Consider the following 15,172-nt stretch of genomic DNA (forward strand, 5'->3'; position numbering starts at 1 on the left):
GCCACTCGCTCAGCCAGCTGTGGGCATCTGATCAAGGGTGTGGGGCCACAAGTTCCCCTGGAATTGGGCTTCTGATCAAGGGTGTGGGGCCGTGTGATTGGCCAGAAGCGGGCAAGTGAACAGAGGGGTGGGCAGGTGATCAAGGGGGCAGGGCCATGTGTCAACCCAGAGGGGCGCAGGTGAACAAGGGTGGGCATGTGAACAGTGGGGCAGGGCCAGGAGATCAACGTGAAGCCACCTGGTTTGAAGACCCCAAATCACTTTCTTTTCCAGGCAAGACAAAATCTGCCAGGGAGGCAAGAGCAGAAGCCAAAAGAATACTAGTAATAACCGTACTGTGCAATCTGAGCCACAGAAGGTGAGGGGACGTTGGGTGTTCTCTACACATGGCCCTGGCCCCAATACCGCGGGACTCCCCCCAGGTTCCCAGCTGGGAGGGACGCTGGGACAAAGAGAGCAGCCGCCCACAGGCCCTGGGGCAGTGACGGGACCCCTGTCCTCTGGGGCTGGAGGAGGGGTGTGGGTGGAAGGGGGAAGCCCATCAGAGCAAATGGCCCTAAAGTGAAGGGCCGCCTACCCAGAGGTCAGAGGTGAAGGAGGCACAGTCTGTGGGCAGCCCAGGGTTCTATTTATAGCTCTGCCCTTTAAGGGCTCTGTGCCCTCCAGGAAGTCGCTTGCCCTCTCTGTGCTTCAGGAGCCTCACCTGAATACAATGGCCACAGCTGTTCCTCCCAGGAGTATGTGTACAGTACTTACCCTGAGGGCATTCTGCTTCCTCCTCAACACCCCTGCCTCACCACCCTTCCCTCCTCCTGCCTTCCAGGGACTGCACAGGCCCTTCTGGACCTCTTGCATGGACTCTGGACAGGCCTTTGCTGTCCTGTCTCCTTCTCAATCCCAGCTGTCACAGTACCAGCAGGAAAGGGCACGCACACACCATTTTCTGGAAGGACTTTGGCACTGGGAATGTTGACAAGTGGGAGAGCAGGGCCAGACAGCCAACCAGGGAGGTGGTACCCCAGAAACAGACCAACTGAGGTCTCAAGGGGGTGGGGCCACGAGGTCAGGGGAAAGAGGGCCCTTATACAAGGGGGTGGGGCAGCTCACTCAGCCAGCTGTGGGCATCTGATCAAGGGGGCAAGGCCACGAGTTCCCCTGGAATTGGGCTTCTGATCCAGGGTGGTGGGGCTACATGATTGGCTGGAAGTGTGCACGTAAACAGGGGGGCAGGGCCACGTGAAGGGGGGGCAGGGCCACGTGAACAGCTGGAAGTGTGCACGTGAGCAGGGGCCGAGGCCACGTGAACAGGGGGGCAGGGCCTCATAGAGCCCACCTTACTGTCTGTCTGTCTGTCTGGCAGGAGCCTGGGGCTATTGCAGGCACCAGCCCAGAGCTGAGGATCAAGGAAACCCCCAACCATGGCCAGTTCTCTAGCTAGAAAGACTCTTGGCCCTGAACAAAATGGGAGCAGCAGAAAGGAGGGGCCAGCACATTACCGAATAACGTGCTCATTGGGGGCAGGAGAGTCCACACCTGCCAGGTCCTCTCTCTAGCCTGGGTTCCCCTGGGGTAGCTCTTCTGACCCCCTTCCCAGGTTCCAGCAGGCACAGCCAGTTGGGATCCATGAATAGGCCTCCTAAGTGCAGACAGGGCAGTCTGAGGGTGTGGTAGGAAAGGCCCGAGATAAGGTATGAATCCCTTTCTAAGTCAAAGACATGTAAGATCGGAATAGTTGGGGCAGCTGGCTATGTCTTCCTTTTTTTAAAATCCTCAATGGATATTTTCCCATTGATTTTTAGAGAGAGTGGAAGAGCGAGGGAAAGATAAAGAGAAATATCGATGTGAGAGAAACACATCGATTGATTGCCTCCTGCATGAGCCCCGACCAGGGCCTGGGCCGGAGAGGTGCCTGCAACCGAGGTACATGCTCTTGACTGGAATCAAACCCGGGACCCTTTGGTCTGCAGGCCGAGCCTCGATCCACTAGGCTAGGGCTGGCTGTGTCCTTTTCATGCCAGCTTCTTTCTCCCTGGGCCCTAGAACTGGCACTGCCAAGAGTAACAGGTCCATGGGGCTCTGGAGTTGTTGGAGGTGAGGGGTAGCGGGTTGGCAGAACCTTCACTTCCCTGGCACAGGGAGGGAGGTCTACGAAGGTCAGACACACTGACCTGGCAGAAGCCTCTGGGTCCACATAGCAGGCACCGGAAGAACCTGTGGCCGAAATTACATTCTCTAAAGACAGCAGGCTGCCCCCACCCACAAACCCTCCTGACCCCGGGCCTCAGTCTCCTCCGTAAGATAAGGAAAAATGCAGAAGGCCACATAGCTTATCACAACTGTACTCAATTATAAGCTCAGTGTGTCTTCCCCTCTGGAATGTAAGTTCCATGAGGACAGGCTAGGTCTGCTATGCTCATTGTTGTGGGCAGTGCCTATGATGTTGGAGATATTCACCATATTGTTGTGAAAGGGATGGAGAGAGAAAAGAGCGAGGGAAGGAGGGAAGAAAAGAGGGAGGGAGGGAGAGAGGGAAAACTGAGTGTACAGGGAGACTCGTTTTTTAAAATCACCTAAGAGCTAGGGGAGGTGGCCGATAGAGACAAGAGCTAGCTAGAACCCTGTGCTCAGGTTCCAGAAAAGACGGGTGAGAGTGGGCTGGAACTGCTGACCGCTCAGCTGCCAACCTCCGGGGAGAAGGGGAGCTTGGTCTCCCTCACCTGGGCAGTGGTCCTCAGCTCAGAAAAGCAGACTTGTGTCTTTCCTTTCCGGACTTCTTGTGGACAGGCCCCGTGCCCCTTCCTTTTGGGCGCGGGGGACAGGGGTGGGAGACCTCCCCGCTTCTTTCCTCCTCTTTCAGGAGCCCTCCAGTCTCCGGAGGTGGCTTCTCCCACACACAGCCTGACTGCTAGCTTCTCTCTCACTGGGGTGGTTAATAAGCCCAAGGGTGACATTAATTGCCATCAGGCATTAGGAGTCTAATGAGAATCATCTTCCTGGATGACTCCAGCACCTTCCATCCCCAGGGCGTCCAAGAGCCGGCCAGCCCTCTCCACGCTGCACCTCCCAGCTCCAGACAGATGTGGCATGGGGGAGGGGCGAAAGCCGCTCTCTGCTCTGGGCTCTCCGCAGGCCCCAGTACACACAAGCAGAGGCAGCAATAGCAGGAAGCCAGGGAGGAGGGAGGCTTCCAGGAACCGTCCAGGCCCATTTTCCAAAGAGAAAATGCCACTTCACTGGATGATCAGAAAACTCACAGGGTCAAGAAGTCTAGGTCCCAGGGAGGCAGATGGGGGACAGAGACTGAGCCCCCAGCGGGCCTTGCTCTGAACTACCTCGCTCCCCAGTCAGTCTGGTGGCATGCAAATCCACAAGAGCCTCACCCCACCCCCAAGACTTATGTCCCTAGGATTGAAGACCCTGTCCCTCCAGAGTAGTGTGGGATTGAGACCCGGCCCTTGGGCGTTGAGCCATGATGCCCAAGGATGCTGTAAAATCATTGCCATTGATTCCATGCCTGGCTGACGTTTGACAGTTGACTTGTCGGGTCTGATCTGAGTTGCGCTCTAATGGAATGGGCCTGATGGTGGGAAAGAACGCCACCCATCACCCCCCCACCCCGCCCCTTCGTCAGCAGGTGCCTGGGTGAGTCTGCCAGAGGAGCAATACCCCCACCCTCACCCCATGGCCTGCAAAACAACCTGTGGGAAGGTACTTCCCTCCTCTCCGCCCACCCCCTCCCCCAGCAGCCGAGGGGGTTTTCCCCTAGCTGCGCCCCAGGACCCATCCCCAAAGGAAGCTGTGTGGCCGGAGCGGGACTGGGCGCCGCAGTTCGGCTGATCCCCATCCAGTGCCCCGCAAAAGCCCCACGCAGACTCTGGGGGTGGGGGTAGGGTGCCCCCTACCCGCGCCCCAGGCAGAGCGGCTGTAAAACACCTCCGGCGCCCGGCTGGGAGCGTGCATCCTTTTCAAAAGGACGCCGGTGGCTACAGCGGCTTCTACCCGAGGGAAATGCAGCCACCGCAGCCGGCCCCACTCGGGCCCCAGCGCCAGCCTGCACTGGGGAGAAAAAAATAAAACCTAAAACAGGGGCGAGCGGAATCGCGAGGTCGGCCCTCGCCGGAGTCTCATTAAGGAGCCGCGCGCGCGCCCCCCGGCCTGGAATGCGGAATGGACACGTGGACAGGGGAGGGGGGACTCAAAAGAGGGGTGTCTCCGCGTCGCGCGAGTCGTGGGCCGCGCGCTCCGGGGCCACGTGACCACGGGGAATCTGGGAGGAGGGAGAGAACGAGCGCGCCCGGCTCGGCGCCCGCTGCCGCCAGGGTGGGCTCCGAGTCCCGGACGCGGGAGGAGGGCGGGCGAGCGCGAGTGTGTGTCTCTCTCGAGTCATTTACGGCGGAGCAGCCGGCGCGAGCGCCGAGGCGGCGGCGGCTGCTTCGTACTACTGTGGCTCCCCCCACCTCCACTTCCTTTTTGCTCCTTGATTCTTCTCCCCGCACACACGTCCATGGGGAGCCGGCCCCCCTGCCCGCGCCTCCTCGCCGCTCGGCCCCGTAGATACCAGCTGCCACCTCCCTGGCCGAGGGCTGCGCGGGCGCCGGGTGCCCCAGCCCCTGGCGCGGCGCCCAGGTCTCGCTGCCCGCAGCCCGGGCTGGCGCTGCGCTACGCTCGCCCCAACTGACTCCGAGAGAGCGCGCCGATGCCCGGCAGCACCGAGACAGCGGGCGACCGGGCGTCCGGGGGGCAGGGCGGGGACGGCGGGGAGAAGGAGACGGCGTACATTCTGAACCCCGGAAAAGTTCAAGGTTTGTGCAGGTCTCCCCGGGGAAGGCGAGGAGCAAGGCGGAGCGGTGCGCCCATTTGCTGAGACAGCGAGACCTGGGAGGAGAGGGGGGCAGCCGGGAGCTGCGGCGGCTGGCCGAGCCCCCTCTCCATCCCACCACGTTTACGACCGGGAGGCTGGAGTCGGCGCCCCAGGCGGGCAGGGCTCGGGTCAGGCTTTCCCTCTCCCTCGCTTCTCCAAGCCCCGTCTCCATGGGGCAGCCTGTTCCGGCCGCGCCACCCTCGCTCCAGCGGCGGAACCGCGGCCCGGGCAGGCGGCGCTGAGCCGGCCGGTGTGCAGCCCGGGCCCCGGGCGAGACTGGAGAGCGCGCTGGAACCCCGCCTCGAGCTCTGCGAGGGGACAAGCCGCTGGCCGCCCGCCTCGGGCATTCCGTCCCGGCGGCGCCGCGTAGGCTGGTGGAGACCGCATCGCCGGGCTCGGCACTACATGGAAACTTTTCCTTCTCCAGCTGGATTAAAGTTGCCCACATTTTCTCTTTCTTTGCGAAAGAAACCCTCCATTTGCACCTAACCTAGGATTTGTATGCTGGAGCTGCTGCAGGGCGCTGGGAGGAAGGAAGCCGCGCTATCCATGTGAGCACACCACCAGACCCGGAAAAACTGGGGCTTGTGTCGGGGATCTGCGCCCTCGCGCGAGTTCGGATTCGAGCTGGACCGCGCGGCTGGGGGATCCGGCGCTCGGCTCCAGGCAGTCCCGAGACGCCAGCGGCCGCGGGGCCCCGGCCCGCACGTGCGGCTCCCCCCTGGCCGCACAGAGCCTGCAGGGGGCACCAGCCGGGAGGCGAAGGCTCCTCCCGCCGGGAGCTGCGCCCGCCCCCACCGGCTCGAGGGTGTAGCCGGCGGCGCCTGGGACGCCCCCTTCCCTCAAACTGCCCCTGAATTGCACTCCCTGGCCCCAGAGCCTTCGCAGAGACAGCGGGGCGCCACGGCAGTCCGGAGTCGGAGGTGACCAAGACCAGACCGGGGGCCGAGTCGTCGTCGACTGCTGCCCCCTCGGCCGCCCCCCACTCCCGCCTTGGCCATGGCCCCGAGGATGTTGCGCCGCGGCGGCGGCGCCGCCCTGCTCTGCCTCTCGGTGCTGCTCGCCCTCGGTAAGTGTCGCGGCGCGGACTCGCGAGTGATGATGCGGTGGTCGCCTCTGGAGGGGCGCAGAGGAGACTGGAGAAAGGCGAACCCCCATCCCCGGACTCGCAGCTCGAGTTACCTCCAGCCCCCCCCCAGCGCTTTGGCGGGAGCGGAGGAGTCCGGCCCCGCCCTGGGGACCGAGCCCGGCCCAGGAATACGGGGGTTGGGGAATCACTCCAATCCGTTCCAGATTAGTAAGAAGGGTCCAAACCCGAGTGTCCGGGGGCGTGTCCGCCCACGGAAATCTATAGGGATCCGAGGGATCCACTACATCGTGTCTGAGCCGCCCCCCCCGTCCCTCCCTCCCCCGCAGCCAGCGGGGTGGGGGGCCGTTGGGGTCCGCGGGGACCGTGTCTCCCCTCGCCCCTGGCTCGCAGGCTGGTGCGGGGCCGCGCCGCCCGCCGCCTCGCTCCCTGCGGCGTCCCCGAGAAAGGAAGTGGACTGCTGGGGCTCGGGAGCCGCGGCGGCTCGCCCACCCGCCGTCTTGTGAGCTGCATCTAAATGGCCGGCTTAGCCGAGCCCGGAGGGAGGGGGTCGAGGCGGCCGGCGCAGGCCAGGGCGGCGGGCGGCGGGTGGAGCGAGCGGGATCCGCGCTCTCGCGGTCTGCAATCTGTTGCGTCTGCTCCCCAGGCTCGCCCCGGGCTCCGTGGTGAAAGGTGTGGGAGAGGGAGGGGCCGGTTGGCGCGTTCGGGCGGTGGGACGGCAGGGATGCGGGTGAGGGACAGAGGGTCTCTGAACAGCCCCCCGGAAATGGGAACTCAGATCCGACGGGCCTTCCGCAAGCTGGAGGCGCTCCAGGAGGCGAGGGGCTCAGACTGAAGGGAGAGGGAGAGAGCTAGCTAGGGAAGGAGGCGAATGGAGAAGAGAAACCCGCTTCTTCCTCCCAACAAGAAACCAACAGGCCTGGGACACGTTTCCCTAACCAGCAGGGAGTGTGAGTGTGTGTGTGTGTGTGTGTGGGGGGGGTTGTTGCCCCTCGCTGAGGGGTGAACCTAGACAGGCTGGAGAGAGGCTTGGATGGGGGCGCGGGGGGGGGGGGGGCAGTGGGCTCTCCCCGTTGGGGGACCCTTGATGTGTCGACTCCCCTGCAGCCCACACCTGCCCTGTCCCTAAGAGCCTGCCTAGGCTCAGGGTGAGGGCACCCAAGGTCTCTAACCAACGGCTCTTACCCGGACCAAGGCGCTGCTCTCAAGGTTGAGAGCCTAAGGAAAGGTATGGCTCTGGGTATCTGGGTCCTGAAGCTAGGAGGGATGGGGAGCCCGCTGGCCTTCCTCTGCGGGTGGATTGCTTCTTCCATCCTGGGAGCTGGTTTGTGTTCATTTCACCAGACCCAGCCAACCTCTCGGTTCCTATATCAGAAGAATGGGGCAGGACGGCATGGGCAAGAGGGGTGGTTCCTGTGTGTGTGTGTGTGTGTGTGTGTGTGTGTGTGTGTGTGTGCAGCTGGGAACCCGAAATTTGCAGGGCTGAGGGTGGGGAAGGGCTGGGAGGGAAGGAGGGTTCTGCATGTCTTGCCCTGGAGCTTGGCAAGCAGGGAATTTGGGCACCTGGCTGGAGGGAACTGAGCTCGGGCCTGGGTCTAGGTGTGGTTCTGCCCCAGTTCTGCATCTGGCTGCCAGAGTTCTTTCTGAAAGCTGACCATGGCCGCACCCCTGCCCCCTCCTCCCTCCCCCAGGAAGCTCAAATGCTCTTCCTAGGTTCCCACCGCCCACCTTCCTGAGTCCTCGTCCTGTTACTAACTAGCCTTTCTCCGCCCTCACCTGCCAGAATCCTACCTTGCTGTCCTGGCGCTGCCTCTCTTGGAGTGGGGCCATTGGCCTCGTTGCCTCCTTAGATGCCCGTGTCTTCTCTGTGCCCTCTTAGGCCTGGACTGGTGGCCGCAGAGCCGTGGGCTGGTCCTCCTCTGTCCTCTCACGCAGCCAGTGCCTGGGACCTGCATGGCCCAGGGTTGGCTGATGGTCAGTAAAGAGCGATTTGAGGAGGTGGGGTGGGGGTCCCCCACTGAGCAGGCATTTCCCCCTCCTGATTATCTATCTGGCACCCTTTCCAAACTCCTTCCCTGAGTCCCCATCCCATGCCTCATTCTCCCCTTCCTCAAGGAAGAGTACCAGAAGATTCTGAGAGTTTGGGGACCCTCCCCAAATGGATATGGCCAGAATCACTGAAATCCCTCCTCCCCAAACCCCATTTCCCCTGGGCCTTCCTCTTTCAGGGCTGCCTAGCACCCACCCACCCTCTATCCAGGAAAGGGGTACTGGATTTATTCTCACTCAGGCTAACTCTTGGTTGGGCGTTCCGGGCTCTTCGAAGATGCTGGGTGTGGGAGCAGTTGCAGTGTTTTTGTGTGTCTGTCAGGCGGAAGGATTCTGACCACACAGCCGGACTGGGAGCCAAATTGCCTGGGTTTCTGTCTAACTGGCGCCGCGGTGTGGGGTGACCTTGGGCTGCCTCCTTCATGTTCCCTGTCTTCCACCAGCAGCGTGGCCTCTGGCCCCTCCCGCGCCTTCTCACTTTCTGCCAGTACTGCTGGGCAGACACTGAACCCCACTCCCTTTCAGGGGCCAGCTCAGCCTGTGGGGTGACAGCCCCTAACCTGCTCCCAGGCTCCAGGCTTCCACCAGATGACATCTGAGAAAGCCACTTTCCTGCGTCTGGCTTTTGAGGACACTCTCTGCTCCACACTCAGTGTGAATAGGAGTTTAGGGGGGTGGGGGGTGGTTAAACCTGTTGGAGAGTTGATTGTGTCAGCCCCCTATTCAGTAACCTTCCCTGGATCCCCACAGCCTATAGGAGACAGATACACTCCTTGCCCCCGACCCCCCAGCATCCAAGGCCCTTTATGATTTTGTATCCAGCTACCTCTTCACTTCTGTGGTACTGCCCTCCCTCTGTCCTCCATGCATCTTATACGAGAGCATGCTCCTCACCTTCCTGTCTTTCTGCTTTCGCACCACCAGACCCTCCATCGGGAATACCCTGCCTCCAGGAATTCTTACCTAGCCTTCAAAGCCCAACTCAAACATCACCTCCTCCAGGGAGTCTGCCTGGATTACTCCTTAGCTTCTCACCAGCAGGCCCCATCCCTCCAACAGAAGTAATTGACCTCTTTCCCGTGCTGCCTCGGCCCTTCACGCTGCCTTTGCAGCACTCCTCACGGCCTGCAGTGCCTGTGTGTGCAGGGTGTGTGGGCATATTTCTCCATGATCCTCACAAACTTGCATTTAGGGCAGGAGTCATGTCCTCTTGGTTTTTGCCTCACTCTCCAGGGTTTGACACATAGTAGATGCTGAGAAGAAATGAATGGGGTGGGAAGACAACTCTATATATTGGGGGGCCCTCCCAGTGTCCATGGAAAAGGGCGCTCTGGGGTGTGGGGCAGAAGAGGGGAGAGCGGGGAGGCAGGCAGAGACACCAGGAAGAGAACAATGGGATGGGATGGGGCAGGGCCATGCCACGCCCCTCGAGTGGCCCACACAGGATGCACGTCTCTAGGGTGACATGTTATAACACAGCTCCATGGGCTATGAATGTAGTGTCCCATGGTGCTCTGAATACATGATCGCAGATGCATGTGTCCTCACCTTTGTGCTCACCAGCCTGGCAATCTGGAGTTTCTCCTCCGCGTTGTGTCTGTGCTTTGCCTGTCCCCCTGATTCCCTCAGCTCTGGGCTCCTTGGAGATGCAGGAGGGACACACAGCAGGAGGACTGGGTCAGCACTGGGCCGTGGACAGCTCTCTCACAGCTGGAGTGAGGGATGATGCTTGTCCCCACCCCCACCCCCACTCCCAACACACACACACACACACACACACACACACACACACACACCCATCTTCTTTCTGGCCACACAGAGCCCTTCGCCACAGCACAGCTTTGTAATGTTTAAGACCAGTAGGTGGGGATGTGCTATAAACTTGGTGCTTGGCTAGAGGAGGTACAGCCACTCTGTAATAGCCGGGCGGGCATCTCCTCAGCCCTCGCTGGGGGCCTGTCTGGAACCGATAGACCCCAGGCCTGAGATTGGTAAGGAGTGCTCGTGATGCTACAGAAACTGAGACCCTGAGAGGCACCAGCTCCAACCAGCAGGGTCTGCCTCCTCCCACCAAGGACAGGGTATGTGTGTTAGGGAGAGGATCTTGCTTTGTTGTTCTATGTATAATGATGTCCATCCACAAGGCTGAAACAGAACGAGGTCCACCCTCGTGTAGATGAGGAAATGGGCACGAGAGAGAGAAAGAGGGCGGGGGGGGGGGGAACTGGCCGACGTCATTCTGCCAGTTGGTTCTGGAATTAGGACCAGTACCAGAGCTCAAAGGGGGTTCCTGATGGACTGAGGGTCCGCTCTGGGCCCCTCAACAGAGATTCCACCACCTCTGTTATTCCCTCTCTCTGAAACTTCATGCCAAGATGTGCTCTGGCCTCAGTCTAGTCTTGGGCCCAGGCAAGGAAGATAGTCAGTCACCAGTAGCTTTAATAAGCCTTGCCAAGCACTTGCCAAGAGGGGACGTGGAGGGGTCCAGGAACAGATCTTCAGCTCCCTTATATGAGCTTGAAGTCCAGCTGAGGAAATGAGAAAAAGTCCTCGATTCTGAAATTCAAGGCAGTTTGAAATCGGGAGTCCCCAGGATACAAGAAACAGGGATTCAAATCCTGACTTTGTCAACTTGCTGTGTCGCCCCAGGAAAGTCACCTCCCTCTCTGAGTCTTTTCCTCCTCTGCCAAGTGAGAGAGGATGATGCCCACCAAGCGCCCTACCAACTCTCTTGCTCAGTGATAGTGTCCTCGGCTTTAAGGTGAAGCCTCTCATCACCTCCTTTATGTTTGTCTGCCCTACGCCCATGCCCCCTCCACTGATGCACACAGCAGATGCTAAGAAGTGGAGACGATTCTTCCTCCCCATTCCCTCCCCAGGGTCTTCCTTACTTCTTCTCTGCCAGTGCTCAGTACAGGCTGTTGGTAAGAGATTAATGAATCAGTTGTGTGTGCTTTCTTAAAGAAAATAAATTTCTTTTTCTATTTTTCTTCTTTGTGTTTGTAAATGAAAAGTGGGCCTCCTTATCATCAATTCGGCTGGCTGTGCCATACTCCAGCAGTCCCCAGGGATGAGGCAGTGTATCAGGGAGTACCACTCTGCTAGCTTGCACCTGTTTCTGGAGGACAAATAGATGGGGGTGGGGGAGGTGGGTACTGAGACAGGTGAGGCCAGTGCAGTAACAGAGGGGACACGCTCCTCTAGGGACACAGGAGTCATGTCTCCTTTCCTGTTTGCCCCTTTAGCTCCTCTTCCTCTTGCATCACCCCCCAACACAGACACACACACACACACACACACACACACACACACACACGCACACGCGCGCGCGCGCGCACACACACATCTTCGCCCCAGGCCTGCTGGCTGACAGACAGCCCAGCAGGATGAAGTGGAAAATGGAAGCAATTACCTGGATTATTCAATGTTTGTTGCATGAATGAATGAATGCAAGAATGACTAATTCAGTGCAAAAAAAAAAAAAAGGTAGAATATGTAATTGAAGAAAATCCTTTTTGCCTGAATTATTATCTAGATAATTACCTATCTTTGAAAAGTTCTGCTTTTTATCAAACTCGAATCCTTCCCGCTACACTGTCACTCACACCTTTTTGACATGAGGATGTGTGCTTTCTGGCAGAATCTCAGCTTATCTCTGTTTCCTCAGCCCATCTCTCAGGACCCTCAGAGCTGGGAGAGCAATAGGCCCAGGGTCACCTGGATAAATGGGATGACACTCAGAATGGTCCCTGTTCTCAGAGGCATCTCCATCCAAGAATCCAGGTCTGAACAGCATCAGACCCCACAGGGCAGACCCCTGGCCCCGAGAGAGAACCAGCAGCCAGGACACCCTCAACCCTGAACTCCTCCCTGGAAACACACGCCAGAGCGGGCCGGCCCTTAAACAGATTCAGCCACAGTTACCCTGAGGGACATTCTCTGCTTTTCTGAGGGAGAAGAGGTGGTGGTGGTGGTGCGGGGGGGGGGGGGGGGGGGGAGCGCGTGTAATATGGTTTCTGCCCCCAGGGAGTGCCCAGAAGGACAAGAGACACAGAATGTCACCTTCAGAGAGGCCCCAATCTGACTAAGGAGGCACAGCCCCAGCTCTCACCAAAGTTATAGGACCCCACCTTGCAGGCCTCCCCCACCCCTGCTTCCTCCAGCCCCCAGGGCTGTTGGAGAGCCTGGCTTTGGCCAGAAGCGAGTGTATTTCTGATGGCTTGGTACAGATAATGCTGCAGACTTGTCACGGCAGGAGACGCTGTCGGTGGCAGCTAACGGCGCAGGCGCACACTCACAGGCACACCCACACCGTTGTGGGCACACACTGACATGCTTGAGAGTTCTAACGGTTCTTTGGAGTTCAGAGCGATGATCACGTTTGATTCTCACAGCAGCCACTGGGTGAAGGCAGCGATTGTGATCCCATTTTACAGAAGGCAAAGCTGAGGCTCAGCAGAGTTCTGGCCGCACCAGCTTATAAGGTCAGGTTTTCTGACCCTGCCTGTGGAAGTCATCTTGTCATCTCTCTCTGCCTCGCACATACAAGGAACAGCACAGACTTGGACAGACAGACACACAGACCCATACACCTAGGCGAAGCCCCCCCTCTGACCCCATGATCTATCCAGTCTCATCTCGAGTCCCTCGCCCCCTTGCTCTCTAGGCTTCTTCCTGTGCCTGAACACGTCACACTCTTTTCCATGTACATGCTGTTCCCGCTGACCATAACACTCTTCCACCCCCGTGGCCTGCGCAGCCTTCAGGCCGGAGGGTATCCACGTTCCCTCCTGGAAGCCCACCCTGATTCTCAGACGAACCAGCTACCGCTTGCAACTCATGGGTGATTTGCCCCGTGTGTGACGGTGCTGCCTGACCTCTCTGCTGGCTGCAGGCTCACGTGGACCTGGGAGGTGTGAGACTCTTCCCTGCCACTGGGATGTCTGGAATAAAGTGGGCATTTGATGCTGTGTCAGATGAGTTGGTAAATGCACGCATGCGCATGTACTTGTACACCTTCCCTGTCACTCAACAAGTGTTCGGTTAGCGCTTACTATGGGCCAGGCACTGGTCCTAATCGGTGAGTACCACAAAATCCCTGCACTCATGAGCCTGTGTTCTTGTGGGGTGGGGGAGAGCAGACAATAAAATAAGAAATCTATAGTAAAAGCATAATATGCTAATTAGACCAGACAGCCGAACAACCTTCCTGATGTCCTTCCGAACAACCTTCCGAATGAAGCCGGGGCTGTGAGGGCCAAGGCAAGCTGCCCTGGCTGTGAGGGCCGAGCCCCTTGCACGAATTTTGTGCATCGGGCCTCTAGTGTATTCCATCAGTCAATTATATAATATGCTAGAAGGCAAAGAGCACTAAGGAAAATAAGAAAAAAAAAGCGAGGTAAGAGGAATTGGGAATGAGAGAGAGAGAGAGAGAGAAAGAGAGAGAGAGAGAGAGAGAGAGAGAGAGTTGGGGGGATTATGCAGTATTAAAATGAATGTTCAGTTAAAAAGTGTCATTAAGCAGACTCGAAGGAGGGGAGGGAACAAGCTAAGCAAATACCCGAATATTACAGAGGGACCCGCCCTGGGGCAGGAGTGGGTTTAACCTTTCCAGGTACAGCAAGGAGGCCAGAGGGCCTGGAGCGCAGTGTGGGTGGGAAGGACCGGGGGAGATGGGGTGGGGAGGGAGGCCCTGGTAAGACATTGCCGTGTGGGCTGATGCAGTGGGGAGCCATAGCAGGGTTTGGAGCAGGAGTGACCTGAGCTGACCCGCAGCTGCCGTCTCGCAGAGGTGCAGAGCCCACAGGGATGGGGACTGGCCCCCAGGGCCACAGGGCGGGACCTCGGTCTGCTCTCTTTAGCTCCTGGCTCCTCACAGTCCGGCTGTGGCTGCCTTCCCGCCACCCCATGGCCACCCATGGCAGGCAGGATTGGGGTGCAGAGGAAGCAGACTGCGGCAGAGGCCACCCAAGGATTGGCAAGGCTTGTCATCTGTGTGGCCGCCCAGGTGTCTTCCGTGGGCGGGGCCTCGTGCCTGTGAAATGGCACCAGGTACTTGCACACCCGCTTCTTGCTCAAGCCCCACCATCGCTTCTGCGACCGGGGCCAGATGCGTGTCCTCACCTCAGCTGGGGCGTACGGGACACCTAGCCATCCTCCGCTTCCTCGGCAGACTCTGTTTTTGTTTGGTTTGGTTTAAAACATATATATATTTTTAAAAATATATTTTATTGATTTTTTTACAGAGAGGAAGGGAGAGGGATAGAGAGCTAGAAACATCGATGAGAGAGAAACATCGACCAGCTGCCTCCTGCACGCCCCCTACCGGGGATGTGTCTGCAACCAAGGTACATGCCCTTGACCGGAATCGAACCTGGGACCTTTCAGTCCGCAGACCGATGCTCTATCCACAGAGCCAAACCGGTTTTGGCTTAAAACATATTTTTATTGATTTCGGAGAGGAAGGGAGCGGGAGAGAGAGACAGAAACATCACTGATAAGAGAGAATCATTGATCAGCTGCCTCCTGCACGCCTCCTACTGGGGATCGAGCCTGCAACCCAGGCATGTGCCCTGACTGGGAAACCAACCCATGACCTCCTGGTTCATAGGTCAACACTCAACCCCTGAGCCACACCGGCTGGGTGATTCCGATTTTTTAACTAAGTATCTACCCTTACATGAAACCCACTGTGGGGGTGAGGCTTGGGCAGTGATCTTACACCACTCTGACTTGGGGCGTATGACAGCCAGGATGTCTGCAGGATGTTGTGCTCAGGGAGTGCGAAGTCCAATTTCCCTGGACCCCTGAGCGCCTGGCAGCGACCGGGCTTACCTGTTGCTTTGACGCTCTGCCTGTCCCTGTCTTATGTCTGCTGGTGCTCAGATGGCGGCCCCCTCCTCCCACCACCAGCCGCCTGCCACCACAGGAGCACTGCAGCCCGTGCCTCTTAACCGAGGAGGTGACCTGCCCCAGACAACCCACACTCTCCCCTGCCCTGTGGGGAAAGGCAGGTGTATAGGGCCTTTGTCCAATAGGAAGGAACTCTTGGATTGGAAATAGGAAAAATTGCCATTTTCTCAGCTGCCAACACAGCAGAGAAATGATCTCAATTTTCTGGGGCTGTTTTCAGCAGGAGAAAATCTGCCAGCCGCCAGCCCCGTGCCGGGGAAAGG

The 15,172-nt window shown here is 58.7% G+C and overlaps 1 protein-coding gene across 1 annotated transcript in view; it reads left to right on the top strand.

The window, feature by feature from the left end:
* Positions 1–5,860: 5,860 nt before the first annotated feature.
* The window catches only part of TMEM132E (transmembrane protein 132E), a gene marked incomplete at its 5' end in the record, with an annotated part of 51,004 nt that continues 41,692 nt past the window's right edge, over positions 5,861–15,172 (top strand). The window contains one exon of the mRNA XM_079798763.1: positions 5,861–5,930. Within this exon, the coding sequence (XP_079654889.1) occupies positions 5,861–5,930 (70 nt within the window). The remainder of the gene's footprint in view (positions 5,931–15,172) is intronic.

This window comes from Cnephaeus nilssonii (genome assembly GCF_951640355.1).
Source record: "Cnephaeus nilssonii genome assembly, chromosome: 19".
Lineage (NCBI taxonomy): Eukaryota > Metazoa > Chordata > Mammalia > Chiroptera > Vespertilionidae > Cnephaeus > Cnephaeus nilssonii.